At 43.2% G+C, this 25033-nt stretch overlaps 1 protein-coding gene across 15 annotated transcripts in view; it reads left to right on the top strand.

The window, feature by feature from the left end:
• The window catches only part of NAV3 (neuron navigator 3), a 921889-nt gene that overhangs the window by 608444 nt on the left and 288412 nt on the right, over nt 1-25033 (top strand). For all 15 annotated transcript variants that reach the window (XM_082254072.1, XM_082254071.1, XM_082254082.1 and 12 more), the window contains one exon: nt 19391-19463. In XM_082254072.1, coding sequence (XP_082110198.1) covers nt 19391-19463 — 73 coding nt within the window. The remainder of the gene's footprint in view (nt 1-19390; nt 19464-25033) is intronic.

The following is a 25033-nucleotide window of genomic DNA, read 5'->3' as shown; positions in this document are numbered from 1 at the left end:
TACACTGTTATACAAGCTGTACACTCACTACTTTACATTGTAGCAAAGTGTCATTTCTTCAGTGTTGTCACATGAAAAGATATAATAAAATATTTACAAAAATGTGAGGGGGTGTACTCACTTCTGTGAGATACTTTATTTATATATATGTATATATATATATATATAACTATTATCTCTTTAAGAAATTGTATTAATAAATATTGTGAATTCTAATTCAGTTGTTTGTAGTCTTGGTGCCAAAAAGTGAAAAAAGTAAAAAATACCAGGCCACTCATTTATTTTTTGGATACGGCTATATAGGGATGTGGCACCTTAAATCTACTTTGGGTCTAATTAAGATTATCAATTAAATAATAGATATACTGTATATTAAAGTAATTTCAATTAGGGGATTAATCTAGCTCATTACAGCTTTCATTCTAGGGGGCAGTTTTTATAACAGGCCAGGATTTGTGGGATTCCCCACACCATATTTGCTTCATATATGCTGGTTAATTAAAGATATCTAAAAAAGTGGAGGAATGTGGCTCATGACAACCAGAGTTGTTTTTGGCACCTCAGGAATAAAACATGTCTGCAAGAACTGTCTATGTGTCCCATAGCAATCATGATATTCTTAACAGTGTTATGGTAAAAATTAACATGAGAATCTGGTTGCATGGCCAACACACAGAAGAATTTTTCAATGCTCTTTCAGACACATTATGTGTAAGCCTTTTTGTCAGAGAATTCATTACACCCAATTCAGTGTTTATGCTGGAATTTGAGTAGGTAGAACTGTTTTGTCTGTAAACCCAACCGATTCTTCTATCCGCCCTATATAGTGCAGATGGATAAATGTCCAGCTGCAGCTATTGTATGTCAAAGGTAATGTTGGGCGAACAGTTTGGCCCAAACATGAGTTCAGGCCCAACAGTTGACTGTTCACCAAACACCTGAATTTGCAGGGTGTTTGCCCCACCAAACACCCTGCAATGCACTGCTTTGCTCAATAAGGGCAGGGTGTAAGCTGATTGTTAAGGAGAAGGGCCGGGGTGCCTGCCGCGGCGTCCTTAACAACTGATGAGTCATTAACTATCAATGGGCTTCCCTGCTGTCAGCTGAATAAAAAAAAATACTGGTTAAAAAAACAAACAAACAGTGTGGAGTCCCCCCCATTCCATAGCAGACCCTTAGGGTATGGTATGGATTTTAAGGGGAACCCCACGCCAAAATAAAAACAAAAACTGGCGTGGGGTCCCCCCAGAATCCATACTAGACCCTTATCCGAACATGCAGCCTGGCAGGTCAGGAAAGGGCTCTGCCCCCCAACTCCAAAGCACCTTGTTCAGGGTCTCTTCCCCACAACCCTGGGTAGGGGGATTATCGGAATCTAGAAGCCCCCTTTAACAAGGGGGTCACAGACCTGCCCCCCCATTTGAATGGTTAGAGGTACATAGTACCCCTACCCATTCACCAAAAAGTGTACAAAAAAAATAAAAAAAGGACAGTTCTTATATAGGTAAGGGCAGGGCCACGTGGCAACGTCACTTGGTGGCTCTGCCCTTACCTATATAAGAACTGTCAAAGCGTAGAGAAGGCATTCGGAGAAGGCAGTGCGTTTTTTTTTTGCATTGATGCATGCCCCCCGGAGCACTACCCAGACCCCTAATACTCCTTTTATGGCCAATTACTTGCATACAAGCCTTTAAAATGGGCACTTATGAATTTTCCTGTTCGGCTCCCATAGACTTCAATAAGGTTTGCCGTTCAGGTTAGAATTTTTCTCCTGTTCGGGAGTTGCTGCTGCAAATCGAACTGGCAGTCGTTCGGCCCATCTCTAGTCAAAGGACCTGAACTACAGACAACAGAGAGAATGTCCTCCTTTTAGTTGACAAGAGAAAAACACCAATCCTTCAGAGATAAGAATCATTTGGGAGATGCGTTTCAGCCGTATGAAGTGTTTATGGAATATGTTATTAAAGGGCAGCGTCAGCACCACCAAATTTGCTAGTGTCAGGATAGTACCTGAGTACTTGAAAATGCAGCAAATAGAAAGAGCTTTGAAGTGTATGTGTGCCTTTTACCATACCTGCTGCAGCCAGCACCATTGTAGTATGCAGCCTCTACCTACAGTGCCTTGCGAAAGTATTCGCCCCCCTTGAACTTTGCGACCTTTTGCCACATTTCAGGCTTCAAACATAAAGATATAAAACTGTAATTTTTTGTGAAGAATCAACAACAAGTGAGACACAATCATGAAGTGGAACGAAATTTATTGGATATTTCAAACTTTGTTTACAAATTAAAAATTTAAAAAGGTGGGAGACTCTGTCCATAGGACAACAATCAGTCGTATACTGCACAAATCTGGCCTTTATGGAAGAGTGGCAAGAAGAAAGCCATTTCTTAAAGATATCCACAGAAAGTGTCGTTTAAAGTTTGCCACAAGCCACCTGGGAGACACAGCAAACATGTGGAAGAAGGTGCTCTGGTCAGATGAAACCAAAATCAAACTTTTTGGCAACAATGCAAAACGTTATGTTTGGCGTAAAAGCAACACAGCTCATCACCCTGAACACACCATCCCCACTGTCAAACATGGTGGTGGCAGCATCATGGTTTAGGCCTGCTTTTCTTCAGCAGGGACAGGGAAGATGGTTAAAATTGATGGGAAGATGGATGGAGCCAAATACAAGACCATTCTGGAAGAAAACCTGATGGAGTCTGCAAAAGACCTGAGACTGGGACGGAGATTTGTCTTCCAACAAGACAATGATCCAAAACAAAAAGCAAAATCTACAATGGAATGGTTCACAAATAAACATATCCAGGTGTTAGAATGGCCAAGTCAAAGTCCAGACCTGAATCCAATCGAGAATCTGTGGAAAGAACTGAAAACTGCTGTTCACAAACGCTCTCCATCCAACCTCACTGAGCTCGAGCTGTTTTGCAAGGAGGAATGGGCAAAAATTTCAGTCTCTCGATGTGCAAAACTGATAGAGACATACCCCAAGCGACTTACAGCTGTAATCGCAGCAAAAGGTGGCGCTACAAAGTATTAACTTAAGGGGGCTGAATAATTTTGCACGCCCAATTTTTCAGTTTTTTATTTGTTAAAAAAGTTTGAAATATCAAAAAAATTTCGTTCCACTTCATGATTGTGTCCCACTTGTTGTTGATTCTTCACAAAAAAGTACAGTTTTATATCTTTATGTTTGAAGCCTGAAATGTGGCAAAAGTTCGCAAAGTTCAAGGGGGCCAAATACTTTTGCAAGGCACTGTACAACATATTTGCCATAGTAAAAGTACCAGGCAGTTCCATATATATGAGGAAACACATGGTTCTTCACCGCAAGCCTTGGTGAGAGCAGCACCTCAATGAGACAAGTGGCACACAAAAGATACACAGTCCTCCTCCTTGTTCCACACTTTCTGCATCTTCCCCCTCCCCAAAATTCTCCTACTGCACCTCTGGCAACATTTGTGCCCTCTAGCGACATAGAGAGAATTCTCAAAAGGGGTTTCAGAGGCTTAGGATACACTATATCAAGCTAGGAACAGGCTCATGGGGCCATGTTAAGGAGGGTCAAGTGATGGCTTGATCCTCTGCAGAATACTTTTGATAGTGACATGGGGCCATGCTAAGGGGGGTCAAGTGATGGCTTGATGCTCTGCAGAATCCTTTCGATAGTGACAGCACAGTCACCTGTACCCACTCTTCTTCCTTAGCTTCATCCTCTTCCTCAAGCATCTCAGAGCATATACATCCAGATGAAATGTTGCAATGCTGCCACCAGTACCAGCTCCTGAGTCCTGCTACCCTTCCTGGCCTATTCCCGTGCTCTGGCACTGTAAAGGTGCCACACATAGCTTCAGTTGGAAAATCTACACCTCGGACTGCTTATCCTTCAAAAATGCAGGGAAAGGATAAGCAGAAGAGAAGAGAAGGGGACATTCTATGGCTAGGGGGAAGTGCAGGCTGCAGAAAAAAGTTAAAGAATATGTAACCCCAATAGTTCATATTCCTGATCTGTACCTGATGTACCATGTATGAAAAAGTATCCTATTCTCCTTGTATTGCTTCCTTTGTGTTAAATCCCTGATGTTCCTGCCAGTCCCTCTGCTTTCCTATTAAAACTGACCACATTAGGCACAAGAGCACAGAGTGGTCAGTTCTCTAGCTATGCTGGGGACTTAGCCTTTTCTCCTCCAATATTCAGACTTATCCTGACATCCCCCCCCTCCTCCCTTGCACAGCCTTTCACTGGGAAGCTCAGTGTGCTGTTGTTTCTCCTCCCTAGTTCTTAAGCAGCTGAGAACAGAGGGAATGTGATCACAAATAAAAAAGGGGAAAAAAGGTATTTATAATGTTTTTTTTACATCTATACACAAATGTTTTTTCCTTTCATTTATATTTCAAACTGAATGGGATGTTTTACAAGGTGATCATTTACAATCACTTTAAGTGTTGAATCCTACGGTTATAAGCTGTCTGCTCTTCTTCAAATCTTCCTTTAATGGCAAACATATGAGAGAAGCATGGAAAGGTTCTGGGTGAGCTTGGTTTCCTCACCCTGCCAGTGGTGAATTGCACAGGAGGTAGTGAATTGGCTGACAAAGCCTTTCTCATCTTACTCTTTCAAGGGGCAGTGCAGCCATTACCAGCAAGTACTAATTATGCATCCTCTTCCTCCACCTCCTCAAAGGTCCATGGCAGCATTTTTTGCTTATAGTAGTGCTAACATGTCCTTTTCCTCTTCCTCCTCCTCCTCCTCAAGAGTACATAGCAGCCACTTTATTATAGAATATTGCTAATGCACCCTTTTCCTCCTTCTCAAGGGCACAAAAGCCCCAGTCCAGGCTTGAGCTATTTTTTCCCCACTCCTCCTTCCACCCCTCTCACACTCATCCCGACAGCCCTTTTTTCCACCTCATCTAGAGAAGGCAACTATACTCACCTAAGGGCCCTGTACGAGTCCATCGCCCCTGCAGGCTTTGGTGCCACTGCCATTGCTTCCACAGGGGACAGCTAGTCAATGGCTATGATGGTGTCCCAAGACCACTGGTCCCCTTTGCCCTTTCCCCATGATTATATCAGTCCTCTTCTCTATCCCGAGAGGATCCTTGCAGGAAGTAAAAAAAAAGAAATAGGAGACGACTCGGATTGGTGGCGCCATGTGACCTCGGCCTCAGGTAAATATTAAAAGACCTCAACTTCAGGTAAATAAAAAAAAGACCACCACATAGTTGGAAGGTGAATCAAAAGGTGGAATTCTGGTACAAAGTTTGTTATAAATAAAAAGACATTTAAATGATCACTTTAGTAAAAAAAAAAAAATAGCTAGTGTGGGCTAAGAGGGAGGAATAAGAGGGGGATATTTGTATGCTAGAGAGGGACTTTAAGGCTGGTTTAGCACTATTTGCGTGTCAGGAGACTGTGACAGACTCTCAATAGAACCGGTTCACACATCGCCGGAATGGCTGCGGAGTGGTTTGCAGAAGCGTCCTGTACGTCTTCTGGTCCAAATCCAGCCAACAGTTCAGATCGAATTGGGACCTCAAACAGTGAACAGGGTCGCACTGGATCACCTGCTGCGAGCCGCTCTGCACACAGTGTGAACCCAACCCAAGGGCGCTTCCCTAACCCTCAGGAGCCCCTTCAGTCCCTAAAATTCAACAAAGTCTTGACTACAATGCATTTTGTCTAAGGTAGAGAGTTCAAATACGGTGTAATGAACTTTGTGTATACATTGGATTATATCATTTCATGCAGCCCTTGTGAGGGAATCTTTCCTCTTACTGAGATCCCTACAGTCTTGGGCCAATGTCCATGTCAGAGTTATTTAAAGAGGAAAAGGAATGTGCATTTATGACAAGTGACTTAACAACTGTATTTTAAAAATAAATAACTTGGCACGAAGGGCTTTCACAAATAGTACTGTGTGTATAATTCTACGTTTTTCACAAATGAACATACTTGGGTCATACCAAGGATGTTTCCTTTTTCAAGGATATTATATTAACTATAGGCATTTACTCATATGTCACAGACAGCCAACTACATTCATGAAAACGTTCATGAGTGTGTATGCACAAACCAGCTGGGAAATTCTAACTTGGCTAACACATTGTTGTATTAGGTTTATCAGAATCGACCCTCTCTAACCCAGCAACAAATATTGATGAAATTTCAAAATAAGCATGAGACCCCATTTACACTAGCGCGACTTGTCAGGCGACTTGGTCGCCTGACAAATCGCGGTGGGTCGCCTGCCATCGATTAGCACAGGACCCGTTCTAATAGGAGCAACACAAGTCGCTCCGACTTAGAAAAAGGGTCCTGTACTACTTTGGGGCGACCTGGAGGCGACCTGCATTGACTTCAATGATATAAAGTCCGTGCATGTCGCGCCGAGGTCACGGTGCACAGGTCGCCCCAGCAAGTCGCGCCGCCCCTTTCTGAACGGGGTCTAAAGGATCCATGTTTTTAAATGTTGCAGAGTGTTATTGTGATTTCAAAAGTCCTTATGAATATTTCCTGAAGTTTCATCAAAGTATTCCCTCGTGATTCTGCAATAAAAGTCCTTGTTCAGGCACTTCCTACTATGGGGTGACAATTCCCTGTCTGCCAGTGTTCAGATGTGCTCCAGCATTGTCAATCAATCACACAAGCTTACAATGAAGACCACAACTGGACATTTTAACTCAGGCATGGTTCACTGTTGTCAGTCAGGAAATCTACCCTGAGAAATGCCATTCAGCCATCTCCTGGCTATTCTCTATTCACAGCGCTACACTTTTTCCACATTTTGTTATGTTATAGCCTTACTCCAAAATGGATTTAATTAAATTTTTTCCTCAAAAATTTACAAACAATACACCATGATGACAATGTGAAAGAAGTTTGTTTGAAATCTTTGCAAATGTTTTAAAAATAAATAATGAAAAAATCACATGTACATAAGTATTCACAGTCTTTGCTTAATACTTTGTTGAAGCACCTTTGGCACCAATTACAGCCTCAAGTCTTTTTGAGTATGATGCTATAAGCTTGGCACACCTATTTTTAGGCAGTTTTTTCCATTTTTCTTTGCAGGACCTCTCAAGCTCCATCAGGCAAGATGGGGAGCGTCATTGCACAGCCATTTTCAGATCTCTCCAGAGATGTTCAATCGGGTTCAAGTCTGACCTCTGGCTGGGCCACTCGAGGACATTCACAGAGTTGTCCCTTAGCCACTCCTGGGTGTGTGCTTAGGGTCGTTGTCCTGTTGGAAGATGAACCTTTCCCCCAGTCTGAGGTCCAGAGCGCTCTGGAGCAGGTTTTCATCAAGGATGTCTCTGTACATTAGACCATCTGCATTCATCTTTCCCTTGATCCTGACTAGTCTCCCAATTCCTGCCATTAAAAAACAACAACCCCACAGTCTGATGCTGCCACCACCATGCTTTACTGTAGGGGTGGTATTAACCAGGGAATGAGCAATGCCTGGTTTCCTCCAGACATGATGCTTGCCACTCAGGCCAAATAGTTCAATCTTTGCTTCATCAGAACAGATAATTTTGTATCTCATGGTCTGAGAGTCCTTCAGGTGCCTATTGGCAAACCCCAGACGGGCTGTAATGTGCCTTTTACTGAGGAGTGGTTTCCGTCTGGCCCCCCTACCATACAGGCCTGATTGGTGGAGTACTGCAGAGATGGTTGTCCTTCTGGAAGGTTCTCTTCTCTCCACAGAGAAATTCTGGAGCTCTGTCAGAGTGACCACCAGGTTCTTGGTCACCTCCCTAACTATGGTTCTTCTCCCCCAATTACTCAATTTGGCCAGCCGGCCCACTCTGGGAAGAGTCCTTGTGGTTTCAAACTTCTTCCATTTATGGATGATGGAGGCCACTGTTTATTGGGACCTTCAACGCTGCAGAACATTTTCTGTAACCTTCCCCAGGTCTACAGATAAAACAGGATGAAACAAAAAAAAAAAAAAAACAGGATGAATCTGAGCTCAATTTTGAGTGTCATGGCAAAGGCTGTGAATACTTATGTACATGTGATTTTTTGTTTTTTTATTATTATTAAATTTTCAAAGATTTCATACAAACTTCTTTCATGGTGTCATTATAGGGTATTGTTTGAAGAATTTTGAGGAAAATAATTAATTGAATCCATTTTAGAATAAGACTTAACATAACAAAATGTGGAAAAGTGCTGTGAACACTTTCCGGATGTACTGTATAATATAATACTAAAAGTATTGGGATGCCTACCTTTACAGGGACATGAACTTTAATGGCAACTCAGTCTTAGTACATAGGGTTCAATATTGCATTGGCCCACCCTTTGCAGCTACAACAGCTCCAACTCTTCTGGGAAAGCTGTCCACAAGGTTTAGGAGTGTGTCTATGAGAATGTTTAAACATTCTTCCAGAAGCGCATTTGTGTAGTCAAGCGCTGATGTTGGCCGAGAAGGCCTGGCTCGCAGTCTGCACTCTAATTCATCCCAAAAGTGTTCTATGGAGTTGAGGTCAAGTTGTGAAGGCCAGTCAAGTTCCTCCACCCCAAACTCGCTCATCCATGTCTTTATGGACCTTACTTTCTGCACTCGTCCAAATCATTTAGAGGAGAAGGGATTATGTTGTGGGGTTGTTTCTTCGACGGTGGGCTTGGCCCCTTAGTTCCAGTACAGGGAACTCTTTAGGCGTCAGCATACCAAGACATTTTAGGCGATTTTATGCTCCCAACTTTGTGAGTTTGGGGATGGCCCTTTCCTGTTCCAACATGAGTGCACATCAGTGCACAAAGAAAGGTCCATAAAGACATGGATGAGCAATAGAACACCTTAGGGTTGAATTAGAGAGCCAGCCTTCTCATCCACATCCGTACCTGACCTCACAAATGTGCTTCAGGAAGAATGGTCAAACATTCCCATAGACACACTCCTAAACCTTATGGACAGCCTTCCTAGAACAGTTGAAGCTGTTATAGCTGCAAAGGGTGGGCCAGCTCAATATTGAACCCCCACGGACTACGACTGGGATATCATTAAAGGCAGGCGTCCCAATACTTTTGACAATATCGTATAGTTTGTACATCTACTTTAAAGCAGGACTACCACTGTAAATAGGGCTCCATACAGCCTGACAGCCCCTGTAAATTCTGACAGCCTCCCCCCCCCAGCCTGATACTACACTGTATGTAATATTAGGCTGCAATAAAGCCCCCTCCCTACATAACACTGTAATGTACTGTATATATTATATGAGAGAAATAGGAGTACATGTAGTTTCCCATAATTCAGTGTTTAAGAGGGCATCTTACTGCAGCCATACTGAGCCCAGCACATGCTACTCGTATCAGGCTGAAGCCATGATTTTGCCTGCCTTTGCCAGTATAGGGTGCATGATTGAATAAGAGCCTCTCCCTCCACTCACTACTTTATCAATATTCCAAACAAGGCCGAATAGTGCTGGACCCACATGGGAGCTCCTTGCTTCTTCCAGCCACACCTCCACACCTGCATTGGCTAGAGGTTGTGAGCTGCACATTTTGGGGTTTGCTCATCCCTCATTGCACACGTATACTGCCTCAGGCTTCCATTGGATAGATGCAATGTAGGATTGCCCATTTTCTGCTTCCTGGAGTTCAGTGTCCCCACATCCAGAAAACCCTTCCATGCAGTCTCCTAAGACAGGCTGGGACCCAGGCCTCCTTGTTGATGCGATGGAACCCCAGCCCATTACAGTAGGACCATCTGTACCCCCTATCGACACTCCTCCTGGCTGCATATTGGACCCAATTATTGTTAGTGTGATTAGGTTGGTTGATTTAGGAGCAAACTGGAGGTAGAGAGGTTACACTGAATTCTGAGGAACAGTAGCCACATCCGGCATGCTGCAAGATATTTCCTTGCCCACACCAACTTGTCCTGTATTTTCCTCCCCCAGCACCACAACAATTAATGACACTGAGCAGCCAGGACACATAGGGGGAGATTTACTAAGGCTTGGTTCACACCAATGTGTGTTTTTTTTTGCTTTTTGCAGAAACGCACTACATGTTCACATCTATGCTTTTTTAAGACCCTGTGTCTTTTGGAAAGGGTCAGGGACTTTTTTGAAAGTAAATCGGTGCGTTTTTGGTTTAATAGACTTCAATGGAGAAGCTGCAGAAAATCATGTAGATTGATTTGCCGCAGTTTGCGTGTTTTGCTTTTTAATCTGCCCAACAACAAATTGGCCAAAAAATGAAAAAAAAAAGCATAAAAAATGCAAAAGGCATTAAAAAACTTGAAAAACGCATAAAAAATCATGTGCAAAAATGCAAAACGCACCGCAAAAAGCACTGCAGAAGCGGATCAAAAGCAAACTTCATAGGTGGGAGCCTTAAACTGGTGCACATCTCTGGTGCAGCTGTACATAGCAACCAATCAGCATCTAACTTCAGTTTGTTCAATGAAGCTTTGACAAATCCAAGAAGCTGATTGGTTACTATGCACAGCTGAACCAGATTCTGTGTGCACAAGTTTTAGTAAATCTGCCCCATAGTGTCACTCGTTGCTTTGGTGCTGGCGGCCAGCCAGACAACACCATGGAAATGTGTGACACTGATCCAAGGTGGCTGCATTCAGGGCTGCCACAGCATTCAAAAGAGGACCTACTTTGCCTCCTGCCCTCTCTCTGGACCTGCTCTGCCTCTTACCCTGTGCCATGCTGACACTGTAAGGTAGGATGGGGGCACGAGGACATCGATGAGAAGGTGGGGTTCTGATGTCATGGGGGACCCTGATGTGAAAGGGGGCTCTGATAGAAGGGGGCTTCTTATGTGAAAGGGGGGCTTTCATGTGAATTTATTTATTGGGGTATTTTATGAATTTAATTACATTTTAATAATTTTTTTTTTTTTTTATTAATTTATATTTTTTTACTATAAGTGTATATAAAAATATTCAGTAAATTCAGGTTGAAAACAAAAATGATTTTTTTTTCCCCACAAATGTACAATGTGGCCCTCGTACTGAAAATATTAGAGAGCTCTGATTTAGATAATTGACTGGAGTTCTGTTTTTAGAGACCTAATGAAGTATGCATAATGATGAATGTTTTGGTACTATCAGTGGTACTATTGCTCATGCTCTGTCCTCTGTACCTGATAGCTTATCAGGCAATTTACCTGAATTTGTGAATAAACTGAACTTTGTTTCTGCAGTCCAAGCAGAAAATGCATTTAAAATGCTGTCCATACCCCTTCTCTACTTGGGCAAAAGGTTTGTAAAAGATTTTCAAGGGTAATATTCAGCTTGAAGTACACAGGCCTTCAATGTTTCCCCTGATGGCAGCTGATTATATGAAAGTATACATGCATAAATTGTAAGAAATCAAATTGTTATAGAATGTAACTCTGGTTTCTTTACATGGCTTGCCGTCACATCACTTACAGGTGTAATGATTACATATATTTCTATAAAATGATCTTATGGGAGGAGAGGGATCACTTAATTGCACCTGTTTAGCTGCAGATAGATATTCTTAGTACAAATATCCTTGAAGTTACAGTAGGTCACTGTATATCTTAACCATCTTAGAACATGCTTGTCATGCTGCAGATATCGTAGATATCTGGAATGCTTGGACTAAAAACACAAACAAAGACACATTCCCAGCTCAGCAGTTGCAAAATACTTTATATTACATTTTACAAATACAAACAAAAAGCCATGCTATGTAAAATATGGTAAAAATGTTGGGGTCTGATTAGTGAAAGCCCAAGACAAGAAGTTTCTTTAGCTATGCCATAGTGAGATTCAAAGGCCAATTGCTTCTTTCATAAGGCCAATCTTTATTTAAGAATCCAAAAACATTCAGATTTCATATTAATCTACCAGTTGTGTGGAGCAATGGCAGTAATGGATTACTGGGCTTTATCACAGATATTTATTAATTCTACAGCTGGGTCTATTTATTGTGACAAAGACCAATGTGCATTCACTTTAAGGCTCCTTTCACACTATCCGTCCGTCGGACGGATTCCGTTTTTCTCAGCGGGGGATCGAGCCGCCGATCCCCCGCTGAGCAGCAGGAGGACAGCTGTGTCTCCGCGCTGTGTGCGGAGACACAGCTGTCAGTTCCCCATGCATCTCTATGGGGGAAATTGGATGGGAACGGACCGTCTGTCCGTTCTCATCCGATCCGATCCGCTGGACGGATGGAAAATAGGGCTTCCATCCGTCCAGATTTGACGGATCGGATCGGGTCGGATGTCAGCGGACATGTCTCCGCTGACATCCGATGCCCCATAGAAATGCATGGGGGAACCGTTCAGATCCGCCAAAAAAATGAACAGGCGGATCTGAACGGTCCGCCTGTGTGAAAGGGGCCTTAAGCAGAACCTCCCCTAAAAAGGGAAGCTCTGCTTATCCTCCTCATCCCCCTCTCCTCTACCATTTCTTTTCAGGGAGTGGTACCTAGCTTTGACAGGTACCCACTCCCACTTCTGCTGGTATCGCCTAGGTGATCCAAATGGAAGTTGTCCCCCCCCCCCCCCGGCCCCCCTCCTATGCCTGCAACCTCCTGGGATACATCACCAGTCCCAGGAGGCTGCAGGTTATTCAGAACATGCATCACTACTCGCAGATGTGCATTGGGGAGCCAGCTGTAAAGCTGCAAGCATTCACAGCTGGATTTCCGAAAGCAAGATGGTGGCCTCAAGCACCCAAAGACCGACAAATAAACGGCATGGGTGATGACAGCGCTGGGTCCCTGGATAGGTAAGTGTCTGTTTATTAAAAGCCAGCAGCTAAAGTATTTGTAGCTGCTGACTTTTATTTTTCCCAAAAACTACTGTTAACCCATGATAACCAGTTAAATTTCACCTTGTTCAAACTATACTAAACTGAAATCAATAGTTGTTTTTCAGTAATATTTAACTTTTTACATTACTATTTAAATTGCCTTGCTAAAGTATATCACAACAGGAAATGAGAAGAGATCTTTTTAAAGTAAATGAAATCCTCTCTTATGGCACATTCACTCCTATGCATCTGTCATTCAGCTGCATTTTATTTGCACTTTATTTGCAATTTTTTAATGCACAATGTAATGAATCATGTTTTCATGATATACCCATTGAAGGATTAATCATTTATTTCTGTTCTGTTGACAACTCAGAAGTTTAGATTTCCCTTACGTTGGGTCCTGGTGACAATGGTTACCAGAACAAACAGAGAGGGTACATCTCTTCATTTGGGACAAAGACAGCTCTCTAACCAAAACCAAAATTGGCTTTGGATAAACTTTTAAGAGGCATTAAACCTCTGCAAAAAAAAAAAATCTCTTGGGCTCTATCATCTTTTAGCCATAATGTGCTTAGAATTAACTGTCTAGTGATCCCCTCCAGCACTGACTCTCAGTCTCCTCCTGGTCTTTCTTCTAGGTCCTGACTCTGTTGGCTGGGATACAATGATGTCACTCCCGTGCAAATGCATGGGAGTGACATCATTACGGCACAAAGTGGTGCCATAAATGTGTGCTGAGCTGTGCATGCATAAATGTTGATAGGCATGGAAAAAGGTTTATGGCAAAAGGAACCAATGGGGTCTCTTCTGTCAAAAAAAATCCTACCTGTCAGATTTTGTTATATTTTTAGATTTAATTCCACTTTAAATTAGGCCGTTATCAGTTAACTCTGGCTGATAAGTACTGTCTGATCACTAAAATTACCGTTTGAGATGGTAGTTTACTGGACAGACAGTTAAGTCCAACTTTAGTTGTTTTTTTTTTTTTAGCCAACCTGACTATCCACATGAATCCCCTCAGTAGGGGAGACTGAGACTTTAAACCATTATTTCTACTTTTTTCCAAAATTTACTGTAGCTACTGTTACTGATCAATGAATATATTTAGTCCTCCAACATCTATAGTTGTGAGTTAAATAGTGGTGTCATTATTTCAATACAACGCAGCGCTCAGAAGCATGACTGCAGTTTGATTTATTGCTAATAGAGTTGTATATACGAGTAGTTAGAGTTGAAAAAGCAAAGTGAATACCCGCTGATGTGGAAGTCTCACAGCAATTTAAGCTGCTTGGAAACTCTTTGCCAACTGTCAGCGCTTGTACTATGTTCTTTTGATGGTGGATTTTACTGTGTGGGTTAGGGCTCTTTTTTTAAATTCTGCATGGATGAGGAAATCCTACTGCGGGATTCTTATACAGCCACAGGAAATTAGCTTGGATTTTAAGAAGCAACAAACATTTGTATACCTGGTGAAAGATTTCTAACCCCTGCTGGCTCTAGATAGACCCCTTCTTCTTGAAGGGGTATGATATTATAAGAACATACTGTTGATTACACAATCTCTCCTTAGGTATAGGAAGGACATCAAATCAGGAAAATCATGTTGTGCCAGCACCAAGATTTCAGTGCTTGGGGTTAAACTACTGGTAGGCTAAGGTTAGGAGGAGATGTGTCACCAAGACAGGAAGTGGGGCACAATCTTCAAGAAGAACACAGATCACAATGCTAAGAAATGCTAGCCACACAATCAATATTGTATTGCTTTCTGTTTCCCTGTTTGAGACTTTCCCCCCATGGCATTGGCATTAGGAAAGACAGTGAGGGGACATTCCCTCACCAAGGGTGAGCAAAGTGTAATTTTCAGGATTAAGTTAGGGGTTGATTTTAAAGGTGAACTCTAGCCACAAAAACTTTCATTCATTCCAGGTCAGTCTGTCCCCCACAATAATTCCTCCCTCCAGGACAGTCTGTCTCCCAGAAAATTCTACCCCCAGGTCAGTCTTTCCTTCAGTAAAAACCCCCAGGTCAATTTGTCCCACAGTACAATTCCTCCCCAGGTCAGTCTGTCCCCCAGTACAATCCCCCAGGCCAGCCTGGCCCACACAACATTACACAAGGTCAGTCTGTCCCCCAGTACAATCCTCCCCCAGGCCAGCCTGGCCCTCATAAAATTGCCCAAGGTCAGTCTGTCCCCCAGTATAATCCTCCCCCAGGCCAGCCTGGCCCTCATAAAATTGCCCAAGGTCAGTCTGTCTCCCAGTACAATCCTCCCCAGGTCAGTCTGTCCTCCAATACAATCCACCTCAGGTCATTCTGTCCAATCATACAGTCCCCACAAGGCCAGTCTGTTCACCCATACAATCCCCTCAGGTCAGTCTGTCTCCCAATAAAATCCCCTCCCCACCAGGTTAGTCTGCCCCCTAGTACCAAGTGCAGTGAGTTAGTTTGTTCCCCAGGGCAGTCTGCCCAACACAATCCCCCCATCTCCCTAGCAGACTTTAGACTGACTTCAGTGTCATGTGAGATTTCCCTTCTCCTGTACTCAGGATGACATCAGCACCCCAAACCCCCGGTGATGCTGAACACCACAGATTCCAGACAGCAACAGGCATCGGGGACACAGGCAGCGGGCAGTGACAGGAGTGGCTTTAGCACCTCAACATGCAGGGGGCACAATGCACGGCCATAATGCAATTTCCCTCCATAGGTTCATTGTGTGTCAGAGCACAGTGGGCCCCACCCTCCTCAGGGGCCCATGTGCACCACACATTGCACCCATAGATGATATGCAACTGCCAAGATTCAATTAAGAATACACAAGTCTTGTATTTAGACCATATTTGCTTACTGTTTTTTTTTTTTTGTTCCATAAAGTTTTATTGAATAAAAACAAAAAGTTATACAAGCATAACAATTTCATACAATGGCTATTAGTACATTTTTATGGAAAGCAATTGCTTACTGTTTTAACTATCTAGGTAGGTTAAATGTTAATTGTTACTATTATATTGTGTTAAGGTGCAGGTCACTGTAGCAATATCTACAGAAATAGATTTCACATTGAAGAAATAACTGCACCAATTTTTATATACATTTGTTTTTAGTGCTAAAAACCCTAGGCCAAAAAGCAGTGTTCTGCAAATCATGACAAGTACCTCCCAACATTTGCTATTGCTCTCTAAAATTTCCTTAATACCTTTTAAATACTTGTGAACCTAAATATCCAAAGCTTTCATAAAAGATGAAGGACCTGCGTTTACCACTCAGAGGGAATTTATTGCCATTCTATTCCAAAACATAGGATCATAAGTTAAAGAGAAACTTCTGTTTGTTTTCAGGGTATATATGATATGTCAATATTTTAACATTTACCTAAAAGCAATGAAGAGTTAAATTATAAGAATCAGGCCACACTCCAAACAGGACAAACATCCCCGGCAAGAGTTGAGATTGAACCTCACCTTGACACCCTACAGTGCCTCCCAATGCAGAATGACTAGTTCTCCCATTGGAAATCATTGGGACCAATTACAGTGGGAGATATCTCAGGGTGATCGGTTAATTACCTGTGACTGTATCACCCTAAAACAAGCACAATCTAAATAATAGCTCATTATAAGTATTATAAGTGTCCGTTCACACTATGGCGATCCGACTTCGGGGGCGATCTGTGAAGTCGCATGCACCGCGACTTCGGCGCAAATTGCACGGACTTCACATAATGGAAGTCAATGCAAGTCGCTCCGATCTCGCCCCAAAGTAGTACAGGAACTAATTTCTAAGTCGGAGCGACTTGAGTCGCTCCTATTAGAACGGTTCCCGTAGCACTGAATGGACCGCGACTTGTCAGGCTGACCAGTCGCCTGTCAAGTCGCGGGAGTGTGAACCGGGACTTATCCTAACTATTTGTTGTCTGTTTCTAAATATTTTGATAATGCGTAAATAAGCACTAATTTAACAGCATTGTCGTTACCTATAAAGTTGCAGGAAATTTGTGCTTGGACATTGCCCACACTGCAACTAAATAGTTGCAGTCACTTATATGCTGTTATATATATTTTAATGTATACTGCTTGCTTTTAGTTTTTTCTACATTTTGATATAATAATATTTTATTATTATTTACGGAAGTTTTTTTTTTTTTCCTAATTTAAATCTCTAAAGCGAACCATCACTGCAGAAAAACAAATTGTGTGCAAATGGCTCCTACCCCTTCCCTCTCCCAAAATTGGATACTATGTTTTTTTGCTTTTTACATTTTTTGTGCTTCAGGGGGTAGCACTTCCACCTTTCTCTCTTAAGTGAGAATTACATTGAACCTGGTCTACGGGTGTGCAGGTGTCCTGAATGGGTCAACAGCAGAGACCTTCAGAACATCTTCGTGGGTTTGCTCATGCTCGTGTGTGAAGATGAGACAATTAAAGAGGAACAAGACCTCTGTTCGGTTTGCGCATGCTCTGATTCTTTGCCATGTGTCATTGGCACACATTTTTGTGCTTCAGGGGGTAGCACTTCCACCTTTCTCTCTTAAGTGAGAATGACATTGAACCTGATCTACTTGTGTGCAGATGTCCTGAATGGGTCAACAGCAGAGACCTTCAGAACATCTTTGTCGGTTTGCTCATGCTCATGTGTTAAGATGAGACAATTAAAGAGGAACAGGACCTCTATTCGGTTTGCGCATGCACTGATTCTTTGCCATGTGCACAGACGTGCTGCAGGGCTCTGCCAGGTCCTGGTATCCAGACAGAGACCCTCAACATGTCTGCGCAGGTGCTGGACCATCAAATGTGGCAATGCCATAAGGTATAAGGCTGGAAGTGGGCCCAGCAGTAAGGGGACTGAAGATCCTCTTTCATTAATACTTAAAGTGGTTGTAAAGGTAGAAGGTATTTTATCTTATTTTTTGATCCAGCGCTGTACCCGAGAGCAATGGCTCCCTCCACTCTCTGCCTCTTCACAGTGACAGGGGAGCAGGGGGGAAGGGCTGAGCCAGACTGTCTATAGACACAGACAGGAAGGCTCAGGATTGAGCCCGCAGGTGTGTCACATTAGTAAGTGGCTTCCTATGGTGGCACACCATGAAGAAGAGGAGCTAGGAGCGTCGGTGAGAGATTGAGGAGGATTGTAGCTGCTCTGTGCAAAACCATTGCACAAAGCAGGTAAGTATAACATGTTTCTTATTAAAAAAATACTCGTAGGTTTACAATCACTTTAAAGTTTATGTAGGCCCTAACAATAAACTCCTATTTGTTCCTTCTTCTGTTAAATATACCTTTAAAAGTATTTTGTTATATCTGTTTAATAAGTACCTGAGGAGAGGAGGAGGTGTTCTGTAGTGTTAACACATTTCCTGTTTCAGGGTGACAGTGCTGCTCCTCCACAGATACTGTACAGTGAGTAAGTGTTGTCACCCTAAGGCTGGGTTCACACTGGGGCGGCTTCAAAGTCGCCCAACTCTGAAGCCACCCCGTGCAGTGCGACTTCAGCGTGGCTTGCGAACGACTTCTCTAATAGAAGTCAATGCAAGTCGCCCCCAAAGTAGTGCAGGAACCTTTTTCTAAGTCGGAGTGACTTGAGTTGCTTCGATTAGAACGGTTCCATTGCACTGAATGGAGCGCCACTTGTCAGTCGGCTAAGTCGCCTGACAAGTTGCCCCAGTGTGAATCGGGACTTAGACAGTACATTATTGCAAGATTTAAAGGTAAAACATATACAAACAAGAAGCCTAAAAGAAAAAAAAATTAAGGCCCCCGTACACATATGAGCAACTAGCTGCACAGCGGGCAGTCCGGCATTTTAGAGCACCCAGGAGGCACATGTGCAACATGCAGCCCTTATGCCCTATGTATTTAGCGATGAATGGCTACAGCAAATGCCTGGAACGCAGAAAACCTACATTGTTGACATTCATCTCTGAATGCATAGGGCCCTAAATGCAATTACTGTTCGGTACAGTGTTCAGTCCCATCCATCCGCAGCCTACCATAGACTTTTACAAGCTGGACATTGCACCTGTGCCTCCTAAGTGCATTAAGATGCATGCTGTATGGTTTGAAGCCCCCATGTGCAAAGGGTCTGATTCAGCCATCACGATTAAAGACTGATAAGCTGCAATATAGTATATTTGTGGGCTCAGGTTTACATACATTTTAATACATATTGCACTAATTTACAAGATTTACTGTAACATGACGTATGGTTAACAATTGACTTTAAGCAGATGAAATCAATGCTGTGTACTGATGTAAACATCATTAGCATAAACTTTGCATTGGCACACTTTTTATACAGCCACATTCAGTGCAGGCTTTCAGACACACGCAGTCCTCTAAGGGTGCTTTCATAAAGTGCCCGCTCTGAGAAAAACTTAGTTTCATACTAAGTAGGTGGACTGCTGATCAGTTAGCATGCCATTCTGGATTTGGCCTTTATGAATTGTTTTACAAGCCGTAGAGCTGACAATGAAAGCATTATTGGATTTCTCCAATTAGCAAGTATGATGCCCGCTTAGAATGGTGGTAGTAAATATTAGGCATTTATTCCAGTTCTAACATACATTACTTCCTGGCACATTGTGTAAAAAGAATCCAAGTAACTTGTTATTTGTCTTCATGTTGCAGACTGAGAATGTTGATATCTGTCTGAACTTTCTGGCAGCACGAGGAGTTAATGTGCAAGGCCTCTCAGCTGAAGGTAAGACAATCCGCAGTGTACCAGCATGTTCTCCTGGCTCAGTTTCTTCACATTGTTGATTTCAAAAGCAGATAATCTCCATTTCGAAGTGTTGATATTCATCATTTGAAGTAGGCTCATTTATGTTTCTGGAAACCTATACCGGCTGTAACGTCCATAATTTACTTCATGTTCTGGAATGTAACCATTGAAGTGACAATAACAGACCTTGCATAACCTTTTATTTAGACCTCATGCACATTGGACATTTTTTCTGCTGCTCTTAGGGGTGTCTGTCATTTTTTTTCCTGCCCCTAAATGCTCCTGCATTGTAGCCTATGTGTTCATGCACACATAGGCATATAGAAGAATTTAAAGGCAGAAAGAAAACATTGCCAGTGTGTTCAGAAGCAGCAGCATTTTGGCAGAAAAAATGTTTGATGGTTATAAACGCATCTATATGCTCAGTAACACTAGGTGCACTTATGGCGCTTTTCCACTGCATGGAACCGAACGGTTTGGCTCACTTTTGTGCTTTTCCACTGCTGGTACCGCATGGTACGGTGTAGGAACGGTTCGGTACGGTACTGCGACGCTTTTCCACTACATGGAACCGAACGGTACGGCTCGCTTAAGCAGTACCACCTCATTTGTGATTCCAACAGGGCCATACCGGTACCATATGCCACAATCCTTTGCATGCAGCCTTGACTGTTTGTAACTACTAGCCACTGATTGGTCAGAGAATCATTGTTATCCCACCCACTTACTTTAGTACTACTTTAGTGGAAAAGCAAACCATACCAAACTGTACCAAACCGTTCCAACACCGTACCATGTGGTACCATGCAGTGGAAAACCAAACAGGGCCAAGCAGGGCCGAGTAGAGCCGAGCCGGTACTTGCAGTGGAAAAGTGCCATTTGTGCTTTAGCGTCAATTCTATATTCTGGCCAGTGAAATTAATTTATGCCCAAGCATTTGATGCGTCTAATCTGGCCGTGCATGTTTACAATCGTCAATATTTTTTCTGCCAAAATGTTGCTACCAGGAGGAAAGGAGACTAGGAGAGTATCAAAATGTCCAGTGTGCATGAGGCCTAATAGAGCTTTGGTGTGATAGCACCAGTGTGAAGAATAGTCATTTTTGGTCATGGGAAAGTTATGTAATCAATCAAAAAACCGTGACGATTGTGCAATAACAAATCTTTATTGGGATCTACTTATATTGGCATTTACATTGTAATCTTCTTATACTGACATTTGTTTTTTGTATTCGTTGTTTTAGTTTCCAGCATTTTAGGTAAAAAGTAAACAGGATTTTTGGGGATGTCTTTTTAAAATGGAAACCTGCTATCTACATCTGCCCTACTTGTATCTAACTTCTTTAAAGTAATACTAAAGTCTCCTTTTTTTTTTTTTTTGTTTAAAAAAAAAAAACACGTTATCAGGGCTACCATCAGGGGGGTACAGCTCATACAGATGTGGGGGGCCCAGTCCTGAGGGATGCCCAGGCTCCAAGTTGACACCTCCTCTTTTTTCCCTTCCTCCCCTACACTGGCAACTAGTCCCGGCTCTCGCTGGTGCCACCCACTGCACTGGCTCCTGACTCCCAGACTCCCGCTGGCAACCGCTGTCAACATTTTTGGTTGCCAGGACCGCCTGGTGTCCTAGCATTCAATCATGAGCATTAACAGGCCCGGGCAGGGGAAGAGGATGTAACTTGGTGGTCAGGCCCATGGGGCTCAGGCCTAAAACTGTGTAAGGGGCCCCAAAATTTCTGATGGCTGCCCTGCACGTTATACTCACCTGTTCTGTGCAGCGGTTTTGCAAAGAGCAGCCCGGGTCTTCCTCTTCTCAGGTCCCTCGCCAGTGCTCCTGGCCCCTCCCTCCTGTTGAGTGCCCCTACAGCAATCAGCTTGATCTGTGTGTCTATTCAGACATGGAGCCGTGGCTTGGCCCCGCCCTCTCTCACTCCTCATTGGCTCACTAACTTTGATTGACAGCAACGGAAGCCAATGGTGCCCCACTGCTGTCTCGGCCATTCAGGAGGGAGAGTCCCAGACAGCCAAGACTCGAATGCAACATAGCTGGATCGAGATGGGGTTCAGATAAGTGTTAGGGAGGCTGAGAGCGGCTGCTGCACACAGAAGGCTTTTTATCTTCATGTATAGAATGCATTAAGATTAAAAAAAAAAAAAACCTATTGCTTTACAACCACTTTAAGTTTTCTGTTATATGAGCATATATTATTTGGGGGTGGCATAGGCTGCATTTATATCTGTGCATGGTGTTAATGCTTTTTACCGTGCATTATTACAACACACATTAAAGCATGATACATGGTGTGTTGAGTTGTCATTCCAAGACATGTTTATCACACCATATTGCAGAGACTTTCCATCATGCAGTGGAACAAATGCTGCAGGAATGTGCTGTGTTGTCATGTGTGTGCAGCCAATTTTAAATGGTCTGCCTAGTCTAGAGGAATGGGCGTTCCTAGTCAGGCTGCATTTACAAAAAGAATGTTAACAAGTGACTCTGAACCTTCAAAATAGAAAAAAAAAACTGAAATCCAATGAATGAAAGTGACAAGTCAGGGAAAGTCAACTTGGAGAGGAATTGACTAGATGATGCAGGATGGCCTCCAGCCAAGAAATAAGGTAGGCTCAGACTGACTTGCTGCAGCTTCTAAAGCACTCTGTGAGAAACTCTCAGTGTGCAGTGAAATCAGAGTAACCAGTAAAAGAGAAGGCCCTGTACGTCTATGCAAGAGTGAAGGTAAGTCTGGAGTTCACCTTAAAAACACTTAAGGGTTGATTTACTAAAACAGGAGAGTGCAAAATTTGGCGCACCTCTGGATAGTAACCAATCAGCTTCCAGGTTGTTTGGTCCAAGCTTAAGTGAACAAGCTGAAGTTAGAAGCTAGATTGATACCATGCAAAGCTGCACAAAAGTTTGCACTCTACAGTTTTAGTAAATCAACCCTTTATTCCTTACCTTACTCTTAGCCCTTATTAACCCCTGTATTAGCAGGTTACCCATTTAAATTGTTTAGATTTTTCATATAGGTATTGTGTTTATTATAGGACAATCTACCCCATGAAATACCCTTTTTAAAATATTTTTTCACCTACTTTTTTCAGAGTCTGTGACTCAGATCGCAATCTCAGTCCTGTACTTTCTAATCTATAGCATTCAAGTTAGATTCCCACAAACTTGGCAACTTCACTTTGTGGGTGCTTCTAGTGTCCCATAGGCTAGTGTCTATGCGTGGATTTATTTGGTCAGTTACTGTGGCCTGTTTTGGGACATTTTAGTATTGAAAGCTTAGACCCTATTCACACTTGGTGAATTGGAGTTGCGGGTAGAATTTCATTGATTCTGCCAGTGATTCTACATTACATTATTATTATTATACAGCATTTATATAGCGCCAACAGTTTGTGCAGCGCTTTACAACATGAGGGCAGACCGTACGGTTCCAGTACAATTCAATACCGGAGGAATCAGAGGGCCCAGCTTACAATCTTGGAGGGAGGGTCAAGTTATACAAAAGTTGTTAGCTGTGGGGGAGGAGCTGATGGAGAAACATAAAGTACAGTTGTTAGGTGAAGGCAGGATAGGCTTCTCTGAAGAGGAGGGTTTTCTAGGATCGTCTAAAAGCAAACAGAGTAGGAGATAATCAGACAGACTGGGGTAGGGAGTTCCATAGGATGGGAGATGCTCGGGAAAAGTCCTGGAGCCAAGAATGTCAGAAGTTGACAAGGGAGCTAGAGAGCAGGAGGTCTTGGTAGGAACAAAGAGAATGACAAGGTTTGTATTTTGAGACTAGGTTTATGATGTAGCTGGGAGCAGAGTTGTGGATGGCTTTGTAAGTTGTTTTTGGTATTTTGAACTTAGTTCATTGGGTGAGCTGGAGTCAATGGAGGGATTGACACAGAGAAGTAGCAGACACTGAGTGGTTGGTAAGGTGACGGAGCCTGGCAGCAGCATTCATAATTGGTACAAAACGCATTTTTGGTTGCTACTCATTCTAGTGGCGCCCCAAAAGCAGTCTGATTTTGCCGTGATTGTCGCACAACAGAATCATCCTGCAATCATGTAAAAACATGACTTTATAAACCACACAAAGCTTGTTGCCCAAAAAAGGTGCAGGAGCTTCTTTTGGCCAACAAATGTGCATAGGGCAGCCCATTGAAGTGAATAGGCACCCTTATGCCTGACATGCAAAATCTCGTAAAAAAATGCTCACACAAAATCACGATTGGGAACGTGATGGCCCACTACGCAAAGTGTGAATGGAGCCTTATTGTCTGCTATGTTTAAGCAGATACTGATACACCTCTGTTTATGTCATTCTAGTTTCTAGAGGTCTCCTGATTCATAATGAGTAAGGAGAGAACTTGCAAACATCTTGTAATATAAGAAGTAAGAAAGATGGCATTTACTATTTTAATTGCCTATTGCTATGTTTGCTATGTACATGTGCTGGACTACAGTGTTGCAAGGTTTTGAAACATGCTCTGAAGTTTTGAACACTCCTTTCATTACAGTTCCTTTATTATTTAAAGAAGTACTTTAAAGCGATTGTAAAGTCTCTTTTTTTTTCCTATAAAAATAACAAGCATGTTATACTTGCCTGCTCTGTTGCAGTTGGTTTTGCACAGAGCAGCCTGGATTCTCCTCTTCTCGGGTCCCTCTTCTGTGCTCCTGGCCCCTCCCTCCTGTTCAGTGCTCCCAGAGCAAGCAGCTTGTTATGGGGGCACCCGAGCCGAGTCACAGCTCCCTGTGTCCATTTAGACAGGAAGCCCCGGCCCAGCCCCATCCCCCCTCTCTCCTGGTTGGCTAGCTGACAGCAGGGGCAGCCAATGGCACTGCTGCTGTATCTCAGCCAATCAGGAGTGAGAATCTCCGATGGCTGAGACACTCATGGATATTGCTGGAGAGAGAGGGACCTCAGGTAAGTGTTAGGGGGGCCGTGGGGAGCTTCTGCACACAGAAGGCTTTTTATTTTAATGCGTAGAATACATTAAGAAAAAAAACCTTCTGACTTCCCTTTAACCACTTGCCGACCGCCGCACGACTATCTACGTCGGCGGTCAGCCCCTCACAGGCAAACTAACGTAGGGCTACGTTGCTTGCTTGTGAGGGTCTAGGGAGCGAGCGCGCGCCCCCGGAGGCGCGCTCCCGCTCCCGCGTGGTCGCGGACCCCCCCGCGCGTGTGACCAGCGGACCCGATGTCCGCCGGCCACTCGGCGATCGGCGGGGGAGAGGGAGAATGTCAGGCAGCTTGTGTAAACAAACTGCCTGTCATTCTCCTCGCTGCAAAGACACTGATAAAACGGATCTGGTATGTAGATCCGTTGATCAGTGTCCTTACAGCTAGAGCCACAGCCAATCACAGTAGAAACCACGCCCCTAGGGACACACACAGCCCCTCCCTTCCAAATAAAGTTAACCCCTTCACTACCAGTGTATTTTTACAGTAACAGTGCATATGTATAGCACTGATTACTGTAGAAATGTCACTGGTAACCCCAAAAGTGTCAAAAATGTCAGTCAAGGGTCCGATCTGTCCGCCGCAATACCGC

This window comes from Pelophylax lessonae (assembly GCF_965119305.1).
Source record: "Pelophylax lessonae genome assembly, chromosome: 4".
Taxonomy (NCBI): Eukaryota; Metazoa; Chordata; class Amphibia; order Anura; family Ranidae; genus Pelophylax; species Pelophylax lessonae.
This window is presented reverse-complemented; position numbering and strand designations above follow the sequence as displayed.